At 38.9% G+C, this 22841-nt stretch overlaps 1 protein-coding gene across 1 annotated transcript in view; it reads right to left on the bottom strand.

The window, feature by feature from the left end:
- The window catches only part of SCML2 (Scm polycomb group protein like 2), a 72603-nt gene that overhangs the window by 9320 nt on the left and 40442 nt on the right, over window positions 1–22841 (bottom strand). The window contains exons 8-10 of the mRNA XM_074169110.1: window positions 11272–11522; window positions 6299–6434; window positions 4190–4393 (exon numbers count right to left, since the gene is read on the bottom strand). Of these exons, the coding sequence (XP_074025211.1) occupies window positions 4190–4393; window positions 6299–6434; window positions 11272–11522 (591 nt within the window). The remainder of the gene's footprint in view (window positions 1–4189; window positions 4394–6298; window positions 6435–11271; window positions 11523–22841) is intronic.

Below are 22841 nucleotides of genomic sequence, written 5' to 3'. Positions count from 1 at the left end.
CAGTTTAAATTTGCTCTGTGGGAACTTAATTTAATAAAATAATTTCGGATTCACATCAGCATAAAAAAACCTTGCAACTATTCCCTCATCACCAAAACTTATGTGTAATTTCTGTTGTTTCCTTGTAAAACAGCAACCGCTCCACCACCTATTTACAGGAGATAACACAAAAAAGACCCTTTACAGTACCTGCTAAAAAAAATTAGCCATTTTAAAAAAAAAAGAGAGAAAGGAAGAAAACAGTTTAATTTTTTTTTTTTCTCAGTTTCTCACTGAACTGAGCATACATGTGGTAGTGTGCTGGCATCCATTACCACCGAAATTCTGACTACAGAAACTGTTTTGCCATTTGCTATTTTACCACTAGAGAAATCTATCCTCCTGTCAACACTACAGTGGTCAAGCTCCCATTTATTTCAACAGGAGCTAGGTGGCAGAGATACCACAACAGCTACAAATGGATCTGGTGTCTTTTAAACTGAATGACTACAAAGAGCCTGGACATGTGTCTATATCTTTTACTTGTTGACCTTCTTCATTGCCCCCCAGAGTGTTGCAGCTGATGGTATTTTCCTTTTCTGTGAAAATTAGTAAGATTTTGAAGAGACTCAGTATTACCAATATATAGATAAATAATTACCATTACATTAGCTGAAACTTTGAGTTACTTCTGACTAGAAAGACATTACAACAAAGCAGGAACAAACTTGTAACTTAAACTTAGGGCTAGAAAGAAGCGGCGTAAACACCAGCTTTATGCATCAATTTGTCTTCTTGGTTTTCAGCCTGTCATGCAGTTTTCTGTTGTTAACATAAGTTTCCAAATGATAAGTAGAGCTTTAAAGGATCACATTTTGTTGGTAACAGATGCACTTAAAAAAACCCAGAAAACAGAAATGACAAGAAAGCCTTTATTCACACATTTGAATTAGGGAACATTTCCATATTGTGTTACAAAAGAGACAGATAATATACACAAAACCAAAGAAAACGCCCAAGTTTAGCATATTTTAGGCTTCCTTAAGAAATCAGAAGTGTCAATTACTTACACTGTAGATGTAAGGAAGTTCTGATTAGAGTTAATTGAAGTTAACCAGCTAGCATCAACAACATGCTACCTCTCTCATCTACTTTCACGACAGACTGACCCAATGCAAGTGCTTAAAGAGTCAGTACTACAGGGACAAATCCCGGACCCACGTGTTTCTATGGCCCATTCATTTTTTTCCAGGCTCCACCATTCAAATGAAATGCTAATGATTCACAGTCCCACATGTGGCTCACCCTCTACCTCTTATTTGGGGAAGGGGTCTCTGAAGGCAAATTTTTGCTTGGAACTCAACCAGTTCTGGAGAGCAAATGGGCTGTGAGACCTAGCACAGCCTGATCTTCTGACAAATTTACTGCAAGGTAGTAGTCAGCTACAGCAAAAATTTAAAATGCTTTATAATAGCCTTACGGGTCTTCTTATATGACCTTAGGGAAATCACTTATTCTCCACGCTTTAATTTCTCATTTTGGAAAGAAGCATTGAAAAGAACAATATTATCTTAGAGTTGTCAGGAGGGTAAAGCAAGAAACAGCTGAAGCAATGTGACTGCCCCAGCAAGACATACCATGGGAAAAAACCACAAATAAAGACTCAGTGCAAACACAGCTCCCTTGTACTCTGAACACCTGAGGGCAACCATACGAACTCCAACCAAGGGTGTGGGATCCAGATCCACAGGCTTAACTGTCTGCTCTGCTTGGGGACAACACAAGCCTCTTACTTCCCAGGTAAGTACTAGGTGAAAAAATAAAAAGGAGTTCTTCTGAGGTGCAATAACCTCAACCTTTAATGACAAATAAACAGGAACTGGAGCTTGTGTGTGCAATGCCATGCCCAGGACGAAGAGTCATACTCATTTCTTAATCTTCCATTGTATAAGTACATTTTTAATGCCGATTCAAGCCAGGAGAAAGGCTGAGCACTAAACCATCAGAGAAATGTGTTTTGTCTGATAGTGAAGAAGCTCACCCAAGAGTCTGATTTTAATTCTCTGCTTGATAAGATTTATCTGAGCCTCAGTCTATTTCATCCAATCAAACACCATAGTCTCTGCGCTACAAGGAGAAAAAATGGGGCTGACACCACCACCATCATTAGCAGGCTTGCTAATCAAGCCTTTAATTTCCTTTCAGTTATATTTGCTTGAATTGAAACCTTATGCATCAAGCAAAAATAAAATGTTTTGTGCTTTTGTTTGAGCAAGAAAAGATGGAAAAATCCGAAATTCAATTCCATTCAAAACAATTATTTTCTTTGGCAGCTGAACCAAAAGAACCCGCTAATTATTCACATGTATTCGAGCAAGATTATTTTATCGACGCCCTCTGCTACACACACTTTCCTCCTACAGCAGGTATAATACTCATCATGAAAGTTTATTAGTCCACAAAAGATTTAAGCTTTGCTTATTCTCTGCTGCAACCTTTTTTTTCTGGCCAGTCCAAAAAAACCCAAACCCTGAACAACAAACCACGCTCCAAAACCACTTTCAAACAAAAACTCTACAAGAAAACACTCTCACAATTTCATTCTGTAATTCCTCATTTTATTCTACTGCAGCTTTCCTCTTCTTCCTTATTGTTAACATGCACAGCTGGTTGTAATGTGCTACATTAACCTAAGTCACATTTTGTGCTTCTCAAAATACATCACACAAATTTTTGATAAAATGACAGGGAGTATTTGCTCACTCGCTTCTCAGCAACCTGTTCGACAAGCCAATGAGAAGGCAAGAGCTCAAGAACACCAGAAACCCACTGGGGTTTTGTGGCTCACTATCATCTGGACCAGGACTCTGCTTCGGGAGCAGTCCACATTGCCAAGTTCCTCAAATCCAGGGCTACAGCGCTGGCTCCTCTGAATCCAGGCCTTGGGGTGAAGCAAGGTGCAGAACAGTAGTTCCTTTTCGTACAGAATTTTTGAATGTAAACAAACCAACTCTGTGAAATAATTATTTTCAACTTCTCAGTCACAGCTCAGATATGCCACTGGTCTATGATTTAGTCCTTCGTGATAAACAATCACAAACAGAATACTCGCAATGCCCATCTCAGTGCATTTTCTTCAAGGAAAATTAACTTGTCTGAATTAGGTACAGCAAGGTATTAATAATGTAATAAACCTTCATATATCTTGCAAAAATAAAGCAATATGGGTTTCAAAACCACACACATACAACACCCTTAAACTTTTACTACACAACAGAGAAGCAGCATCCATTTTGTGAACAAACTCACAGGGAAGCATAAGCAAGGCTTCCTGAAATTCCAATATATGCAGATTGGGGTGCTGCTTTTTAAATATTGTTAGACAGCAACATCTTTATGAGGATTTAATTGAACCTGTATTCCACTAATCATCTTTCACATCTGGTGTTAACGTAAGGAGATTAAAGTAACGCAAAGTCTTTTTATTGCCAGTGATGGAATTATGAATTGACATGCTAACTGCTATACAGAATATTTCCTAGCCTAGAAGGAAAAAATGTCAAGCAGCAGCTATTCCATTTGAGATATAGAGATAATTTATCTGTAGACCTGCCATTAATATGTAGCAGAAATAAACCTGTTCCATAATAGGGGACATAGGTGGATGAGCGCTGACCTAAGATACTGCTACAATTCTGGGGAATGGGGGAAGGGAAGAAGCAGCAACTTTAACATGTGGAATCACTTGACTGGAAGCTAAACAGATTAGTTTGAAACTTTTCACCCACTTGGTTAAGGCATTAAGAACACAAACACCGTGTATGAGTAAGATTATGCGAATGACTTGAATTAATAAAGCTGACATTTCACTTGTACTGAGTTTACTTAACAAATGTTTGGCTACAGCTGCTAAATAAGGTGCACAAGCTCTACTTAGCATAAGAATCTAACTGTACTGTCTATATGTAATTTAGCACTGCTATTGCTAAATTCTGATTTTAAAGAATTGTTCAAATCACCTTGGACCCAGAGTGAGATAAATCCCACACCACCAATACTCTCTTAGTAAAGTAGTTCACAAGTATATATGCTTGACTGTGCTTAAATAGTTACAAAAGCAATATAAACTCACTGCAGCTACTTCAGTTCTGCCCTACCCCAAGTTCACAACCAAGTGAAAAATAGGAAGAAACAAAGCATCTTCACATACCAGTTATCATTTCACCTCCATGATGGCCAGATTTCAGAAATCCAAAGACTGTTTTAGATTGATAGGCACAGTCCACGCAAGCCTGCACAGCCTGCTGAAGTACCACATTGACAGGACCTGGTCCAAAGTGATCTGGAAGCTGCTGAACCTTCTTCTTATCCAGGTGAGGCCCGGAATTTCCATGCTTGTTGACATAAACGCACACTGAAAAAGAACAAGTCATATTTACTGCTAAGGAACTAAGACATATTTCCAAGTTAGAACTCAAAACTGTCTTTTTAGTTTTAAACTTGAGGAAAAGATACACTGGTCAACTCAAGAAGCTGAACATGCTTATTTCCGAGCATGCAAAAAGTGCGCTCTCTCTCTTCTATCAAGGTTCTTCTGCCTGAGTCCTAAAATCCACTTCTTTCTGGTCTCTAAAGCCCTTCTCTACCCCACTAATGTAACAAAGCTGTCATAATCCACGCTTATCTTTTATTTTGACTAATATCTGTTCATACACTAGTTCCAATAAAGAAAGAATTACTGTCAGGTAACTCTGAACTACCCAGAGGCGATTCTAAAAAGCTGGTCTTACCAAATTACTGCCCTAATTTCCCTCCTGTTTGAGAAGATGCAACAAAGACAACCCTATGGTATACACCTACCACTGATGCTCATTCTGAAGCACTCGTATAGCACTAACGTGCATATATAATGGTCCTACATGCATGTATAATGGCTACTGAAGGATGTCTGTACCAAAACATGTACCGCTTATGTAGGATTTCCACACGGCAACTTGGCCTTCTCTGCTAAGTAAAATAAATATACTTCTCTACAAACACTGTAAGGTGGTTTAAAGCTTAGCACAAGCCAATCAAATAGGATTTTTGAAATTACTTTTTATAGATACTATGCAAACAGTCTTTCAAAGGAACAGCAAGCCAGAAAAACATGGGAAAAAGCTGTAACTGAAGAATTTTTTTCTTCTTAGCCTTGGCTATCACATGACCAGAAATGTACCCAAGATATTACTACAGCTTAATGAAAAAACATGCCTCTGCGGTAATCTGGCATACAATCTAAACATTCTCTTATACAGAAAACTGCCGTATTTTTCTAAACTGTAATATTATTTGGACTTAGTTAAAAACTTGGGGTTTTAAAAATGAAGTATTTCTATAAGCATTTTAATGATCTTATGTCTTCATCCATATCTGCTCCCTCTCTCATCTCTGCAAACTGGAGGAAACCTATCTGTACAAATAATCGAAGATACAAATCAGCAAAAATAGTTTTCATGGCATCTTCTGTCTGGGCTCAACAACAACTGCCTCCTGAAAGGTTTATTTTTCTAGGAAACACATACATATTTTCCCCTCATCCATCACTGAAGTTGGGAGTAAGAAGAACCTGACAACTTCTATTGTAAAAACAGTTTCTTAAATGTAAAAAAGCACCCCAAACAAAATTATCACAATTTGTGGAGGTTTTAGAAAGTTCTGAGATTTCAGTTGACAACACACAAACTTCACTACAGGGTTACAAGTTCCTCAATGAGTTAGTTCATTAACTAGCTTATTTCTCTTTTGCCAGCCCTTTTCAAGATATATTTCATTATTTTTCAAAAATAAGCAAACATAAGAGGAAGGAGGAATGTATTTCCTCTGATTGCCTTTGCTTGGTTTAAACAGTCGGAGTTTCTTTTAATGTAAGGCTATACAGAGATAAAATCTCCATTTCGTTATATACAGTACAGCCTGCATGACATCAGAACATCACATAGGTTTCCAGCTACATCTATTCCCATTTCATACATTAAGGACTGGGACAGACATGAAAGGACTGTACAGTTTCCTTCCTCAGGAACAAACTGCCAGGTCTAGCAAATCTATCAAAACCCCCTGTGCTCCAGCACTTCTTGCTATAATGCAGGCATCAAAACACTAGTTCTGCAAAGTAACACTGCCACCTACAAATAACTTTAAAAAATAAGGCAGCTGGATAATGATTTACTGTAATGAGCTTGCAGCGTATTTACCATAAAATGACACTACTTATTTGCTTGAAATGGAAGCCATTTCACACTAAAAATGTCTTTTTTTTTTTTTTTTTGTCTTTTACCTGTGGATATAACTGCTGCAGTTGCACCAGACAAATTAATTCCATCTTTAATTATCTGTGTAGTGCCACTGTCCCCCTCAGGAGAGGAATGAGGAGAAGGTGATGCAGGAGTCAGTTGTTCCGGCAAGACTTTTTTCTGTTTAGAGAAAAAAAAAACAAAAGCCAAAATGTTTAATGTTTTTTAAAGAGTATGCAAAATCTTTCTGCTATCAGTTACCATTTTACCAAATGTGTGTGGTTCCTTATTACAAAAGTACTACACAGAGCAGAGAAAAAGTCCAGGAAAGGAAGACCAGAAACTGCCAGTTCGCGTTTACAGCTACTTAAGTAAGGCAGTGGATGATAAATGACTTAAGAAGGAACCTACCTCTATCTGAAAAGTGAGAAAAGAATGAGCTTTATATACTAATTCATGACCCTTCTGAATCTTAGGAAGTATAGAAGAGGTGCTTTGGATTATTTTCCTGTCCATATCCTTCCAATCATCTGGGTTTATCACAACTCAAACCAGTTAGTTGGGCTGTGTATATATACCCATATAAAACTTGAGTCACATTTAGATGTCAATTTTGCACTGCACCTAGATTTTCCCTCAGCTTGTTTCAAAAGGGACTGAAATTCCCAATTAATCACTTCTAGGAATTGGTGCTTTACACAAGGTATCAAATAAACCAGTAGTTATAATCCAGTCACATAGGCTGCCAAAAACCTTTTCTTTTCCCACATCAAACTTATTTGCAGCTTCATATGACAGACAACCAGAGTTGGCAGAACAGAGATTTAGAAATTGGTCAGCGTGCATTACCTTCCACCTAAGGAAAGGAGGATTTTGTTGCAATTTCGTTTGGACTGGGGTTTAGAAAAGAGACATACACAAGGAAGGCATTTCTAATGTACTTTGACATGTTGTGAAAATACATGGAAATAAAAAAAATAATGAATTGGAGAAAAGTTCATCACCTCTTCCTTCACCATTTATTCTTCCATGAGAACAGATCATGTTCTCATTCTCTTACCTACTAAAAAAGTTCGGAATATAGGAGATTACCCGAGGTCTTGACACTGCTGAAGGCAGCAGAGACCTGGCTACTCACGTGGTAAGGATTTACTGCTAAAATTGATCTATAGTGAAATGAAAATCCAGTCAAGTTGCTAAGGGAGGCTAAGTCCTTTTACATTTATCACTATTCATCCTTTACATTTTTAGAAGCAGCATATTTTCCAAATATAATACAAAAAATCATGTAGAAAGCATTCAAAATATATACTTTCCTAAAAGCAGCAGTGCTTAATTTCTTCACAACACCTACAAAGAATAAATTAACTTTCTTCTGAAATCCAGGGCACGTTAAAAAAATATTTCCATGCCCTTTACAGTTCAGAGAAGATCAGTTTGGCTAGAGAAACTACTTGACAATATGGCACTGGGTGGAATCGTCATGAACATAAGGAATAGACTGCCAAGGCTTGGCATTGCATTGTGAATGAGACAAGGCAGCTCAGGTCAGACACTGAACCAAGCAATGATTTATTACTTGTCAGGAATTGCCTACGTATCTTAATACTGGGTGACAGAAAGGTCTCGTTCCATGCTTAATACAGAGAAGAAAAACGCACTTGGGAAGTTTGAGCTTTTGATCTCAAGTCTGACATTCCTGAAGGCTCCTCTGGAGCAGGGAATCTTTGGAGGCCCAGTTGTCTGTCACCCCGCTGCAAAATACGGGTGGTCGAGTTGAGGGGAAAGAGGAGGAAATGGGAGAAATGTAGACATCAAAACAGAATACAAACGCTAAACTGTAAGACAGAGGAACACTCTGTGGAGGAACACTCAGGAACACTCAGAGGAACACTCCCTCCACACTAACACGTCAGCATAGCGAGGCTAGCCAGCTGTTTCCTACCTTCTGCTTCTTCAGGAGGAAAGAGCATGCGTCTTGCAAATACAGCATGTTATGCTTGCTCAGCCGGGGTTCTCATTTTGCAACCCCAAACTGACGAGCAGCAAACTGTGATCCCAAAGCCATGTTTTTTCACGAGGCAGGCCACGTTCCCAGCAGGGCTCACCACACTCGCTTGGTCAGGGTGTCGCCAGCTGGCCCCTGCCAGCTGTGAGGGCACACCAGCTCCGTTCGCCTGCAGAGAGCTCCGCTCACAGTCTGGCACCACATGGCCAACTTCACAGGCTTTACCCTGATGCTTAAAAACACTCTTCTTGTGGGGTCAAATGTGTGAGCCACGCTCAGACCAAGGCACTTCCTCAAGAAATTCTGGAAGGAATTCTTTGCATTGTTATGCAAATTGTACTTTCAAAAATAATGAAAGAGATGTAAGAGCCGTAAAGATATTTCTTCTTCATTATGACAGACAAACCAAAGACAAAACCCAACATGCATCTCATGCATGACACAACAGCTCAACATTCCTAGCTGTATAATGAAAGTTAATACCTGCACAATGATAAACATCACAGCATAACAAACATAAAAGGGCAAAGAAAGTCAGACAACTCTACAGTTTATCAGGCATAGACCAATCTCCCCAAATACACGGGTTTTGAACTACCACATAGCCAGCTCACACCTGAAGCACAATTACTTAGCCTGAAAAGCTGGAAGGCTTTTCTTGGATCGATCTTAAAAAAGAAAAAGAGAAAAAAGAGGCACTTTCAAATCTCTAGGCACATACCACTTGCATTATATTTGCTTATGTATTGTGAGGTATACAGGCTGTATGGCACTCCATGTCAGATACACCCTATCTGTGCAGAACTCCCTCAAAGCCGTTTCCTCTCGTCACCCTTATGCTAACAGGCGTCACAGTCCAAAGAGCTTGCACATATGTATAACATCCTGGCAATTTAACCATGTACCAAAGCAATAACAGCCTTCCATGGATTCTCAAAAGGAGTTAATTTTTAAAGTTTTTTAATGCAAAAGTTAATGTAGTAAAACTCCCCAAGATAGATATCAAATTTAGATTCTGCAAAAATCTCTTAGTTGCCTTGTCCCACAGATGAAATCAGGAATGTGCAGAGGTATCTCAGATTCACTGCCTCAAGACAGGGAGTGTCAGCAGTAACCCCCATTCCCCAAGCAAATCCCCCCAAGTACCTCACACAGACCAGGTGCCAAACGCAGCGCTCCAAGCAGATACTTTCAGACACCCAGCATTTAGAGCCCAGAAGCCTCCTCTACAGGTAAGATGCCTCCAACTATTCTTCAAAGGATACACAAAGTGTCTCAATTTCTTTTTCATGAGACACAGAGGACAAAAGTCTTATATGAAGGTGCACATCCTGCCATACCCAAGTACATCCTTAAGATATGAAAGTTCTATGTTCAATGCTGTCCTTTAAAGCCCCCCAGACTTATGGAGAACACCCCATCCACCAGCTGAGCCTGGGTGGGAGCACCTTTATACTCTTTTTTAAAAATTCTTTTAAAATTCTTCTTTTTTTAATCTATGTCTCTGTGCACTTCTATACACCAGAGATGTATAAAGCCAGAAGCTAGAGACAAAGCTGGAGACCACTTGCATCAGTAGCCTACCAGTTTGGACATCCAACTGGAAGGGGCAGGCAGCAGAAGAGACAGCACTCGGCCCCAGGATCATTTCTTACCTTGTGGTCATCATTTCAACAAAGTGCCTGCTTCCAGTTTTGTGCTAGAGCCTTCTAGGAATGCTCTAATAATGTTACTTCACTGGCACTTTACACTGATCAGCTCTATCACTGAAGAGAGACGTCCCACCTGTGCCATTACTCCAGTCTTTCCCACACATCACTAGCAATAGATCCCATAGCCCACAGCGACCCAGGGCAGAGGAGAAAAAACCCAAAACTTCAACTTTTCAAAACCTGGGGGCAAGGGAGGGGGAAAAAACCACAACCCAAAATCCTAGAGAAAACAATGCTCCCCACTCCCCTGTAGGTGCTAATGCAAAGGAGAGAAGAGGACAGGGACAGACACAACTTGTCTGGGGAAAGAGATAGCAGGGTTGCTACTCCTCTTTGACAGCTTGCAGTGGGTGAACAAGCCTCAGAAAATAGATTGTACTTCCATGCCAATTCAAGACTTGCCTAAATCTGCTCTGCTGTGACCCTGTCCTTCCTTGCAGCAGCATTTGTGCCTTTTTGGGGGGTGGAGGAGACAAAGAAGGCAGTATGAGGGAGGGATGCTGCATTAGTTGTCTACCAGTTTAGCTCCCTGAATTAGCTCATTCTGGGATCGTCTACCCACCAGTGTTGGTGTCGGTGGGAGTGGTAAGGGGGGGTTTCAGCAGTGCCAGTTTGTACCTGGTCAAACAGCTCCAAAGGAGCTGCAGCTGGAGGCAGCTGCCAACCGTCCAGGTCTAACTCAGCTTGGAAGGGAGAAAGGCAGAAAGACACCACATCTTTCAGATCAGGGCAGAATTAGGTCCACACCTGGAGAAACATATTGCCTGGAAAGAAGCTTCCTGCTTCATGTTAGATGTCCAGGATTAGGGGGTATCCAAGAGATCCATTTGGCAAATCCAGCTGTAAGCTTAAAATGCCTAAATTTTGCACCAAAGCCCTGACTGTTCCTAATCCTTTGTTTGTAAACACAAGCAAGAAAACCAAACCAAACCAAAAAAATAAAAAAAATTAAGCAAATTATGTATATGGTTCAGTAACAAAATAACCCAAACTGAAAACCCTAAAGGCCTCCCTGGCTCTTGGAATTTTACTGGGAATGGCTATTCCAGAATAGTAATTTTTAACACCAACAACTCACCCATAAGGCAATTTGTAATCTTGTTCTGGAATAAAATAATCTGCAGAAGTTTATACTGAAATATTCCAGAATAACTATTCTAAACTTTTTCTTGCAATCAATTGCTGAAAACACTAAAGCCCTGAAGGCTGAAGACATAAAATTAAACAATAATAATAATAATAAAAATCTCACTACAGAATTTTGCAATATAAAGTAAAGTAGTAGATAAGGACTAACCTTTTTTCCAGGTTTTAAACTTTTTTTCCTTGTTTTAAGATTTTCAGTATGAGTGGTGCTTTTTGTCAAGGGAATATTTTTAGGAGACCTGCCCTTCTTGGGAACTGCAGACTGTCCAGGGGGTTTGCCCCGACCTGGTTTCCTGCCCCGTTGCGCTGGTACTGGAGCAGATTTCTGTGGAGACTGCATTGAACGCCGGGTCACTTTGGAAGGGGAAGATTGGATTTTTGCACTGCTCTTTGTAATGGAAACTGAGGAAAAACAAAAACAAAAGGGGAGGGGAGGAAAACCTCAAAATGAACGATGGAAAGTAATTTTTCTAACAAAGGCTTAAAAAATAAAAATGTAGTGCACAATTTATATTGTAAAATAAATATACTTGGATATTTTGAACTTAAGTGGTTGGCATAAAACTATATAACCTCAATAAAGCCCAAGAGAGAACTCTCTATACCCACTATTTTAGAGGGTCTTTCCTAAGAGAAAAACATTCATATAAAAATAAAAAACAATTAATCCACTCACCTTATAAAGGCTTCCCATAATTTTCTTTACAATAAAATATTTGTAAAGTGCCATTCATCAAGAAGGCCTTCAAAATATTTCACAAATTATACAGCCCATAAAGTATCTGTTCACTTCTGAGGGCAGTTTCCACAATTGCAAGACATGCCAACTACTTCTAGGGAGCTACAAACCTTCTGAGCAGTGAAGAAAATCATCTCACTGAAGAAGAGAAACTGATGATAGGCAAAGTATCATTAATGAGCATTTGGCTGAGATGTCAGTTTAGAAAGTTAAGTTCACATGACTATACCCAGATTCTTCTACCTGCTGCCACCCAGACTTAAAATTTTATTTGGAAGAAGGACTTCCAAAAATCAAACAAAGTATCATTTTTATTCATTCTTAACACTAAACTGGTTCTATGTTGAATCTCCCAACCCGATACAAAACTGACCCAACATGTGTATGATGTGACTATATTATAATCTGACGTGAAGCTGCAAGATGTAAACAGATTTAATTGAACTTTGTAGTTAGCAACCTTTTCCACCCAACTCACTCACCATCTGAAGTAATAATGATGATTTTATTTTAACAATTCCCTTCACATTGGACTGATTAGAACACCAGAAGGATGTCAAACAGAACCTATGGATCCACAGAACCTGTGGATGAGAAGCTCAACATGAGCAGGCAGTGCACACTGGCAGCCCAGAAAGCCAACCGCATCCTGGGCTGCATCAAGAGAAGTGTGGCCAGCAGGTCACGGGAGATGATTCTACCCCGCTACTCTGCACTCGTGAGACCCCACCTGGAATACTGTGTCCAGCTTTGGAGTCCTCAGCACAGGAAGGACATGGACCTGTTGGAACGGGTCCAGTGGAGGGCCACGAAGATGATCAGGGGGCTGGAGTACTTCCCCTATGAAGACAGGCTGAGAGAGCTGGGGTTGTTCAGCCTGGAGAAGAGAAGGCTCTGCGGAGACCTCATAGCAGCCTTCCAATATCTGAAGGGAGCCTACAGGAGAGCCGGAGAGGGACTCTTTGTCAGGAGATGTAGTGACAGGACAAGGAGTAATGGTTTTAAATTGGAAGAGGGGAGATTTAGATTAGATATTAGGAGGAAATTCTTTACTGTATGGGTAGTGAAGCACTGGAACAGGTTGCCCAGGGAAGTCGTGGATGCCCCATCCCTGGAAGTGTTTAAGGCCAGGCTGGATGGGGCTTTGAGCAACCTGGTCTAGTGGAGGTGTCCCTGCCCATGGCAGGGGGGTTGGAACTCGATGATCTTTAAGGTCCCTTCCAACTCTAACCATCCTATGATTCTATGACATATCCTCAGTGAAAACATGTACCGCAGCACACTACAGCAGTACCTGTAGCCAACAAAAACCAATTACTAAGTCCAAAAAGATCAACAAATATTCTATTTTTATTGGCCTGATTGCTGACAGACAGATGCAGAAGCTGTGAAAGAGGTAAGTAGAAGATGAAAATGGGAAATTTTTGTGACATCAAAGAACCCTTGTTGTGAGAGGTCTGAGAAAGGAACACACAACGTATTTGAAATAATTTGAAGTCTTTAGACTGAAATTAGATGGCTTTCTAGTATGACACTGCCTCTACCACAGCCTTTTGCATCCTCCTGATGATGAAACTTCATGATTCACCCTAACCTTAAATACTATGAACTTAATGTGACACAACTTAGCAGTATTGCAAGGTAGGGTTCAAGCAGGCTTTGACTGTGTCAGTCACCAGTGTCTGATCCAAAGCGCAACTGCAGACTGAAAGTGGAGCATAGTGGGCTGCTAAATAGATTTCCTGGATTTTTGGGGATTTGGGATATTTCTTTTCCAAAAATATTGGTACATTGAGGATTTCTGGTGAGCAAATAAAACACGAAATAAAACTAGAAGATACATTTGAAATGAGGTCTTGAGAAAAGAACAGACTTAAAGACAGTAACAGTTTTAATGTCTAGCTCTATGAGTGATATTCATCTTAACAGTTCAGCACCTAGCTTTACAACTGTTACTCTAACTCTGAATTTTTATTCAGGACTTAACTGTTAAAAGGTATTTGCAATAGAAAATGTCACTGTAAGATGAAATACACACTGCAAACAGACTTCTTATAAAATATAAGTACTACTGACACACATTTTTAAAGCTGCAGGAGCATTTATATACATTGCTATTTGTCTGATTCGGTTACTAATCTAATATTCCTAAATGCCAGTTCAGAAGAAATCTCTTCATTATCGCTGGCTGCAACCTTAATACATCAAATACAAACATGATATCCCTAGGTATCTGAGAAGGACCACCTTCTGGATGTGCAAAGTGATCACCTTCCTTTTATTTATGTATGCCAAACTTATTTTCATATGCAATGACAGCTTAAAATAAGATGAATAGAATTTTAACCAAATGCTGGCATAGCATTACTCTAATGTCTCTGAATTGCTGAATGACAACTCACATTAAGCTGTACGTCTGGACAGAACAGTATCAACTGCATGCTGTACAATACAGTACTACATATTGCACCCTGTATTATGTTTACACCAACATAAAATGCAGCTATTTTTATTTATCTGTGCCACACAACTATGCATTTAAAAAACAATCATGAACTTGTAAAGAGATGTTGGTTCACAAATTCTTTGTGCCTCTGCCTATGCTGAAATCTACCAATTGCATTTCTATTCTCGCACAGCAAAGACACAGCTACGGTTAAATACACAGCCACTTGTAACGTCAACAGGTTCTAGGAGCACAGGTATGAGTTTCGGGACACTGGGTAATCCCTACTCCCTTCCAGAAGGGCATTTACCGGACAAAGAATAACAATGCAAACAGCTCCAACCACTTCAGGCTGCCCTCTTGAAACACACACACTACGTACCCTTGTCTCAGCATCTTCCTACCTGTATTCGCCAGAGGACCAAATATTAGCAGCATTAACCATTAAGGGAGGGGGGGTCAGGTCCCATTTGGTATTTTTCCTTCTGCCTAGGGCTGAAGCCGCTTTTTTCCATAGGCAGGACTGCAACAAAGCCCATGCTGCCTGGGCAGCCTCCCGGAGACCGCAGCAAATGAGGAGGCTGCTATTTGCATTTGTTGATTTAAGAGAGGATGGGGGGGGAGCACAAGGGAGTGGGAGACTGCTAAAGTAATTCCCATATTGTCTGCAGGCTGTATTGACAGTGATCATCAGTCACCTGCTCTTACTTCCTTCACCCCGGCCTTCAGAGGGAGACCAAAGGTTACGCTGGGTCACAGGATCTGGAGGGAAATGAAAAGACATGCAAAATCGAGCTGCCAACCCACTGCATCTGTGGACAGAGTTATCCCCACCAGGCCACATGTTCCAAAAACTAAGACGGTTTAATAGTCTCACGAGAACTTGTTAAAATATAACGATGAAGAGAATAGAGAGGAAAAATGCCAAGCTCTGCTTGCAATTACTGCAGTATTTAGCTGGGATATTTACAACCAAAAAACCCACATTTGCCTTTTCAGGATGCTGCTTTGCATCACAAAGGCCTTCTCATTTGCACAAACAAAATCAAGCATTTGTGTCATGTTGCTCTTCTACACAAATATCCACTGCTCCAGTTTCAGGAGTGGGATGCGTTGCATGGCATTCCTTCCCAAGTCTCTTATCTACACCCAAAAACCGTACTGGTGTCCTCAATAACTGAAAAGCAGAGAACATGCTACACAAACATACTTAATCATAATAACGTTAGCAACTAAATGGAGTTTTCAAAGTTCACAGAGCTCTAGTTATACTGTCATGTTAGTGAGGTGACTACCTTCATGCCACACGCAAACAGCTTGCATGCTTTCAATTACTGCTCACTCAAAACATTCTCATTTTTTCCTCAAAACCATTCTATGAGAATCCAACACCTATAAACTGTGCATCCAACATATGTAAGAGAAACACCAAACCCAGTATCATCTTGAAACTCACAGCCGAAAGACGCATTGCCACAACTGAGCCCTCATTCGCACAAGCAGATCCACTGGAGTCAACTGAGCTCATTTGCATGAGAAGGACATGAAAGATTAGACTTCAGATGAGAGCCAAATTCTGCTTGCTAATGCGAGCAAACTGCCCAGACACATGCAGGACTGCAAAATTTGGCCCCAACATCTCTTGCCAGAATAAGTCAGATGTTTAAGACAACAATGAAATCTGAAGCTACTTGAAAACTCCAGCACTTGGGAAGGGGCTGGGGCAGATGACAGCTCAGAAGCCTGAATTCTCATGCAATTCTAATTAGTAAAATTCCCTCAGATAATCCACAGCGATGGTTTCACTCTATGTTTTTATGGAAAGCAAGGGGAAAATAGGTTCAGATTTGTCATATTTAAATATTAGAAATCTACCATTCAGTTAGTGTCACAGAGCAGCAATTACAAGACAAGACTTTAAAAAGCTGAACTAAAATTACACAAAGCAAGGTAGGGGCCCATTTTGCCAAACATTCTGTGAACAGAGCATTGCTACCTCAGGTGAAGGTGCCAATTAGGACAGTAGAAACAGTAATGCAGTGTTTAAACCAGCATTTATTTCAAGACAGAGATGATTCTGTTTGTACTGTGGTATTGTTCCTATGCCTTCACTGAAATGCAAGCCAAATGCTCTTCTGAGAATATAAAAACCTAACCCTTCTCTCATCTATGGATTAAAAAAAAATAAGGCAAAGAGATTTAGCAACTTACCCTAAATCCATGTGAACATTCCACAGTGGAAGTAATGAAAACATACCTTCTGAGTTCTAGCTCAGGATTTAAACTATAAAATTAACCTTTCTTAATACAGTAAGTTATTATCATGATGGTTTTGACAACTGGGAGAGGAGGTGGAAAAGATTAGCAATTTTTCAAAACAGCTTACTGCCAAGGATTATAAAAATTTATGTCCTTATGTCTCAATTGAACAAGAGCACCATACAAAAGCATAAGTATCTGTAACACATGCCACCTCTTTCTATCTGTGTTTGGATTACTGCATTTCTGCTGAAGAGGTAGATACGAGATACTAATTAATATGTTGCTGTGATACAAAATCAGTTATAAGTCATCATTTTGCTGTCTAAAAAGCAACACTGCACTTGGAAGCTTCAACATCCATCCACCTTGGCAAGACATGGACATCATGGCTTGAAATTTTCCTCTTTCTAGATTTTAGCTTCTGCTATAACAAAAGTGAAAAAAAAAGTATTTTGTTGATAAGCTGAGAAAGAAGAGAGCAAGTAAATACCCGATAAACTATCAAAGCAGCACAAACTTGAGTTACCTTAAGACACTTTAGGTGTGCTGATGATTAATTTGTCAATAAGCCTGGCAAAGCCTAGCTCTACACAACAGCTAAGAGTTTTAACATCCTGATTCTTCACCCCATCATTACTGATTCTGCCCAGGTTTTACCACTATTTTTCCCCAAATAGCATCAGCAGGATGAAAGGTGGGCCCAAAATGAAGCAAGAAAATGCAACAAGCTTCAGAGGAAGACAAAAAGAAATGCAGAGCATGGTTAGTGCAATGCCACAATTTGTTTTGTCTCCATATCTGAATGACAGCACTGATATTCTTAACATAGCTTATAAGTACTAACACAGATTTGGAAAAAAAATCCACTCAATCCCATCCACTAGTTGGGCAACACAACCACTGCTGACGTTAGTATCCACAAGACCTGAAGAAAAGAAAGTAAAAAATTATTTTCCATGTAACAGTCAAATATACACGTGTTAGAGTACTTCCATCTTCAAAGAAAATTACCACTACCTTATAAATAAACATGGTAAGATTGTGAGGAAACCAGACTTACAGTAAGGTCACAGCTTTGGGAAAGGCAAAACCTTTATTTTTTCTCAAGTGATTACCGCCCCGTAGCAGCTCCATCTAGGCCTTGCTGCAAGATGCCAAGAAACATTAATACCATATAAAAAAAGCTTAACATGTGAGAGAATGTGGCAAATCAGATTTTAGCCAGAAGCACTGAGGAGTTTTTCATGTACAATTCTGAAGACAGCATAAATCTGCTTGCTGTACGTGCCTGATTTAACTACTGTGACCTGCTTGTGAGAAGAAGCTGGCTGCACTGAGAGAAAAATGAAACTTCTAGCAGTACAAAATTGTACCATTTCAATATTTGTTTCTTTCTTTAATGAAACTTAAGAATTACCATGCTTATCTGGGTTTGGTTTTTTTTTTGGCTACTTTAAACAACACAGAGGCTTTCCACAGATCTAACTGTAGCTCTGTCAAATATTTCAACACTTCTTTCATTTCATCTGCAAATGTTATAGAGTAGTACTTATGTTTATACTGATGTTACACATTTGTGAACAACACAGCTGAAAATACAGCACAGCTATTTTGACATCATTTCATTATCGCAGAGAAGTGCACCTCCAGTAGCTCACTTGGAAAAATCTGCGCAAAGTAATAATGAGAGTACATCTGAAAAGTAAATAAAACTAAACTAAGAAATCATAAACCAGACAAATAAGATACTTTTTAATCTCTGCTTGAGCCTGTACTACTCTTATTGCTACAGACAGCTTTTGAAGGAGACCTTTAACATCACAGGCTGATTAGCATAATGAAAGAAGATTGCTCTCACTGACAATAAATGCACAGAATTGGGAGAAAAGCGATGAGGTGACACACAATGCGGAAGGGGAGGGGAGACGACAAACAGACAGAAGGAAGGGGACTAAGGATAAAAGCTACAGCGTATCACTGTTTTTATTTAGATTACCACATGACCTTCCTTTGGTTATAATTCTCTTCTGTAGAACACAGAAAGCTGTTCCTTCTTCATGAGTCCTTCCACCCCTTTTATGCATCAAAGATCCAGCTTCATAAGACTGTGAGGATCAGGGATATATAGAAACTGATCCTTCTCCAGATGCTGTTCATATCTAAATGATAGATACTACTTTATGGTGAAATCAATGGCTTGTCCACAGTTGTTCTTTTGTTTTCTCTCTATTATGGAAAAGGTTTTATTTCTCTTATAAATAAAAAGGTAACTTGCCTAAGTAATTGCCATTTACATGTAATGACTAAACAGTAAAATGAATTTATATAGAAACAGCAAAACAAAACTGCTCTGACAATCTCCAGTCATCTGCCATCTACTTCAATCATAACCATCAGATACAACTAGCTACAGTGCAATACAAGAATATTCTTAGGCATAGTAACAGCTTTCTATTATCCAATTGAGTAAAATAAAAACTACCATCTATGGTGGCTAAATAGAAAAGCATAATATGTTTGGCCTAGAAAAAGAATTAATAGAAAAACATTCAAAAGATATCAAAATTTAAAAAGCCTTTTTAAAGGCTATCAAAAGCAGAAGTTACACGGACCCAACAGATGATCAAATTTCAGAATGAGCAAACACAGAAGATAATACCAAAGCAACAAGATTGAATGGGTTTTTTCATTCATACACACTCCAAGGAAGCTCATTGCATTAGTTCCCATATGAGAAGGTCTCTTCACAGGATTTGAAACAAGTTCTCTGACATAAAGTACACGTAGTAGAGGTCAGGAAATGGAAACAAAACAAACAGTAGAGGGTTGGGAGGACATACAGCACTTAGGAGTTTTAAGGAAAGCAAAAAAATGAGATGTCCAACCTACTGATAGTGCTGTGCAAGTTTGTCCTCAAGTTCAGAGATTTAAAGGTGGTTAATGCGATGCCAACCAACACTATGCAGCTAGCTATGGACAGGGCATCTGATGTTTGTACTGGCCAAGTTGCTAAAAACTCTTCTACAGAACAGAGGTAGTGAACCCAAAGATAAATATAATGTGTTGCAGGAGAACAAAATCACAGCTTTTGTAGAAAAAAGTCACATCTCACAAATCTAGTATTAGGTTTTTTTAAGGAGTCAATAAGCAAGCAGACAATGGAAAGTAAATTGATGTAGTCTGTGAAATTGCACTTGACAAGATCTCACACCACAGCTTCTTAAAAAAAATCCTTAGCTGGCAATGGATACAAGGGAAGATCTTTGTGATCCTTCTAAAGAATTTCTTGGAAAAAAACACAGTGGCCAGGAATAACCAGACATGTTTCCACAGCTGAGAGAAGACTCTAGAGAAATCTTGATGAGGTCTCTGCTTGGGCTTGTTCCATTTGATTCATATATGATTGAGGACAGAGTAAAGCATGAGATGGCAACTGCTGAACAATTATTTGAGCCAGTAAAGATGTACAAAAAGATCTTGTAAAGCTGAGCAGTTGCTCAGCAGAGGAAGTAACAGATTAAATTAAATGTCAAGTAATTCAAAATTATCCAGTTCTGTGACCAATGATGGGCTATTAGCTGATGTATTCAAAAATGTCATCTTGGAATTAAAATAAATATTTCTATGACAGTACTAGTTCATTGCTCAGTAGTAGTCAAAAAATCCCAAATACCAATTCACGAATAATTATAGAAGGAACAGAAAACAAAACAAACCAGAAACCACCACAATGCCACTAGGTCTTAAATACCATGTGTACTTCTGGTTCCAGTGGCTCAAAAATGCCATAGCTGGAAACAGTACAGAAGAACAAGGGTGATCAAAGGAATTAAAGTGATCCCACAAAAAGGAAAAATGAAACAGGACAGGATTTGACAAGTTTGGAATACAGATAGCTGAGGGAAGCTAGAATATAGGTCTACAAAAGGTAGATGGATATGAAGAAGGCAATGAATGACTATTTACTGTCTCTTCCTGTACAAGTACTGGAAGTACAAGAATCTACTTCAGTACAAGAACACAAAGACAACAAATGAAACTACCAGCAAGAAAAAAGATACCTCCCTTTCCACAGAACGTATACTCAAGTACCGAACTCCTTACTACAGGATGTTGTTGGTGCTAAAAGTTCAGATGGCACCAAAATATAACTGAACAAAATAGATCAAGCTCATCCAGGAGGTACTCAGCATAAAAGTATTATTCTGGGCTTGGAAGGTGCTGGATTGCTGGATTGTACACAGCCAGGTATTAGGAATACTTCTACAAACCTCTCTCATTTTTCACACATCTGTTTTCAGCCACTGCTGGAGAAAGCCTGCTAGAGTAGATGGTCCTTCAGATTGATGTATCATAGACAAACTATCATGCCAACTTCTTTCACCAGCTGTATTTCACACCAATGTTTCTGAGTGATAAGTCATCTATAGAAGCACTCAAGTGACTAAGAGACATAGAGAAAACAATCTACCATGTCCTTAAAATATTAACCTTGGGCTAGCAGGCCAAGCCAACATCAGACGCTGCTGTCAAACCATACATAGCATAAAGTACTACTATCAGAGATATTTCTAATGACAGAAACTACAATATTAGCTAGGCACAGCTTTTGCTAGCGTAAATATTGAACGCTACATTTCATACCACTGTACTCACACCCTGACAGTCAGCCAGGTCCATCTACATCACATTTTCTGATAAGGACCAGAGACAAAACATCAGCACAAAGATTAAGGCCTAAATGTTAAAAGACAGTTGGTCCAAAACAACTTTTCACCTACCATCTCCATTTTATCTTCTATTAATTGTCTTAGTTCCCAAGCTTGTCTTTCTAAAACCTATGCAAGTTACAGAAGGTAAGGCTATAAAGACCATATAATCTGTTCTGAATAAATTCAGCCATACTAAGAAGCCTGTGTTTAAATTTTTCTTAAAAAGCTTCCATGACAGAGGTCCTACATTCTCTCTGGGCATCCTAAATGGCTAAGACAGTAAACAGCCAAAAAAAAAAAAATCTTCCCTAATTTTCATATTGTCTACACTATTGCATTTCATCTCCTTCAAAGGGCTAAACTAGACCGTAAAATATAAGTCATGGCAGGAAATTGTTGTCCTAAGTATGGATGAAATTTAACCTCTTTACCTCTTTCATAGTTAGATTGCAGGATATTGGTTTCGCTTGGTCACTAAAATCTGGGGGCGAGGGTGTTCAGTCCTTTAACTAGTGATTTAACACATTTAAATGCTTTCAGAAAAAGAACTAACCTGCAGGAAAAAGCTACAGACCAGAATAATACTATAATATTTCAAGCGAATCCCTAGAATATAGTATCTGTCATACTTTCTTCCTTAACAGGAATAGTCAATGTTAATGTGACTTAATGAAGAATCCTGACAACATTATCATATTTCTGAATTGAAATGACTTGATTATACTCTCCTTGAAGCTATTATTTACATCTTAATAAAGGACTATCATTACAGTTCTTTAATGGCTCAAAAGCGATCAAATAACAGTTGAAAACATAACCTGAGAGCAAAAAATATTTCATCTGGCTATGCAAATTTGACAAGTGCATATAACATGCACAAACAGCACATAAAAAATAAGCACATGAAGCAAAATTGAAAGAACAAATTCTTTATGCTCAGAAAGGGGAAAAAAGAAGCACACGCAATTTCAATGAAACAGCAGTTAACTTTGGGCTCACTTTGGAATTAAAAATAACAAAATCCCCAGCCTGCACCTCCCTGCCCTCAGTTTCTATCCCATGTCCAAAATTCTCAGTTTTGACTACAAGTCTGCAAGAACCTTAATTCAGGTTTAATTAATGCCTAATTAATGTTATTGTTTTTCATAACAAAGCAATAGAATCCATAAAAATACCTGGGTAGATATTTCAAGCCTTCAGCAAATTTGAACATACTCAAGAATTTTGTTTATTTTATTATCTGAACAACAGTCATACATAATCAAATTTACTAACTAATTGTTAAAGAACTCTTTGATCTCTATCAAGCACTAATCAGGCAAGAAAAATTCTGTACATGTTATCTCAAAATATTACTGTTTTTCCAGTACTGAAACTGGAATAGACTAAACAATTTAATAATGTTTCTTTCCAGAAGATGCAATTGGACTCAACAATCTAAACTGACACAAAAATATCTTCTAAAAATTTTACGTCACTCATTTACACAGGCCTTTTTGTATAAAGTAATTTTATTTCACCGCAATTAATGTAATTAACTTACCATAATAGCATATTTCATT

Source organism: Numenius arquata, chromosome 1 (genome assembly GCF_964106895.1).
Source record: "Numenius arquata chromosome 1, bNumArq3.hap1.1, whole genome shotgun sequence".
Classification (NCBI taxonomy): Eukaryota; Metazoa; Chordata; class Aves; order Charadriiformes; family Scolopacidae; genus Numenius; species Numenius arquata.
Note: the sequence above shows the minus strand (reverse complement) of the source record. Positions and strands in the feature narration are given on the sequence as shown.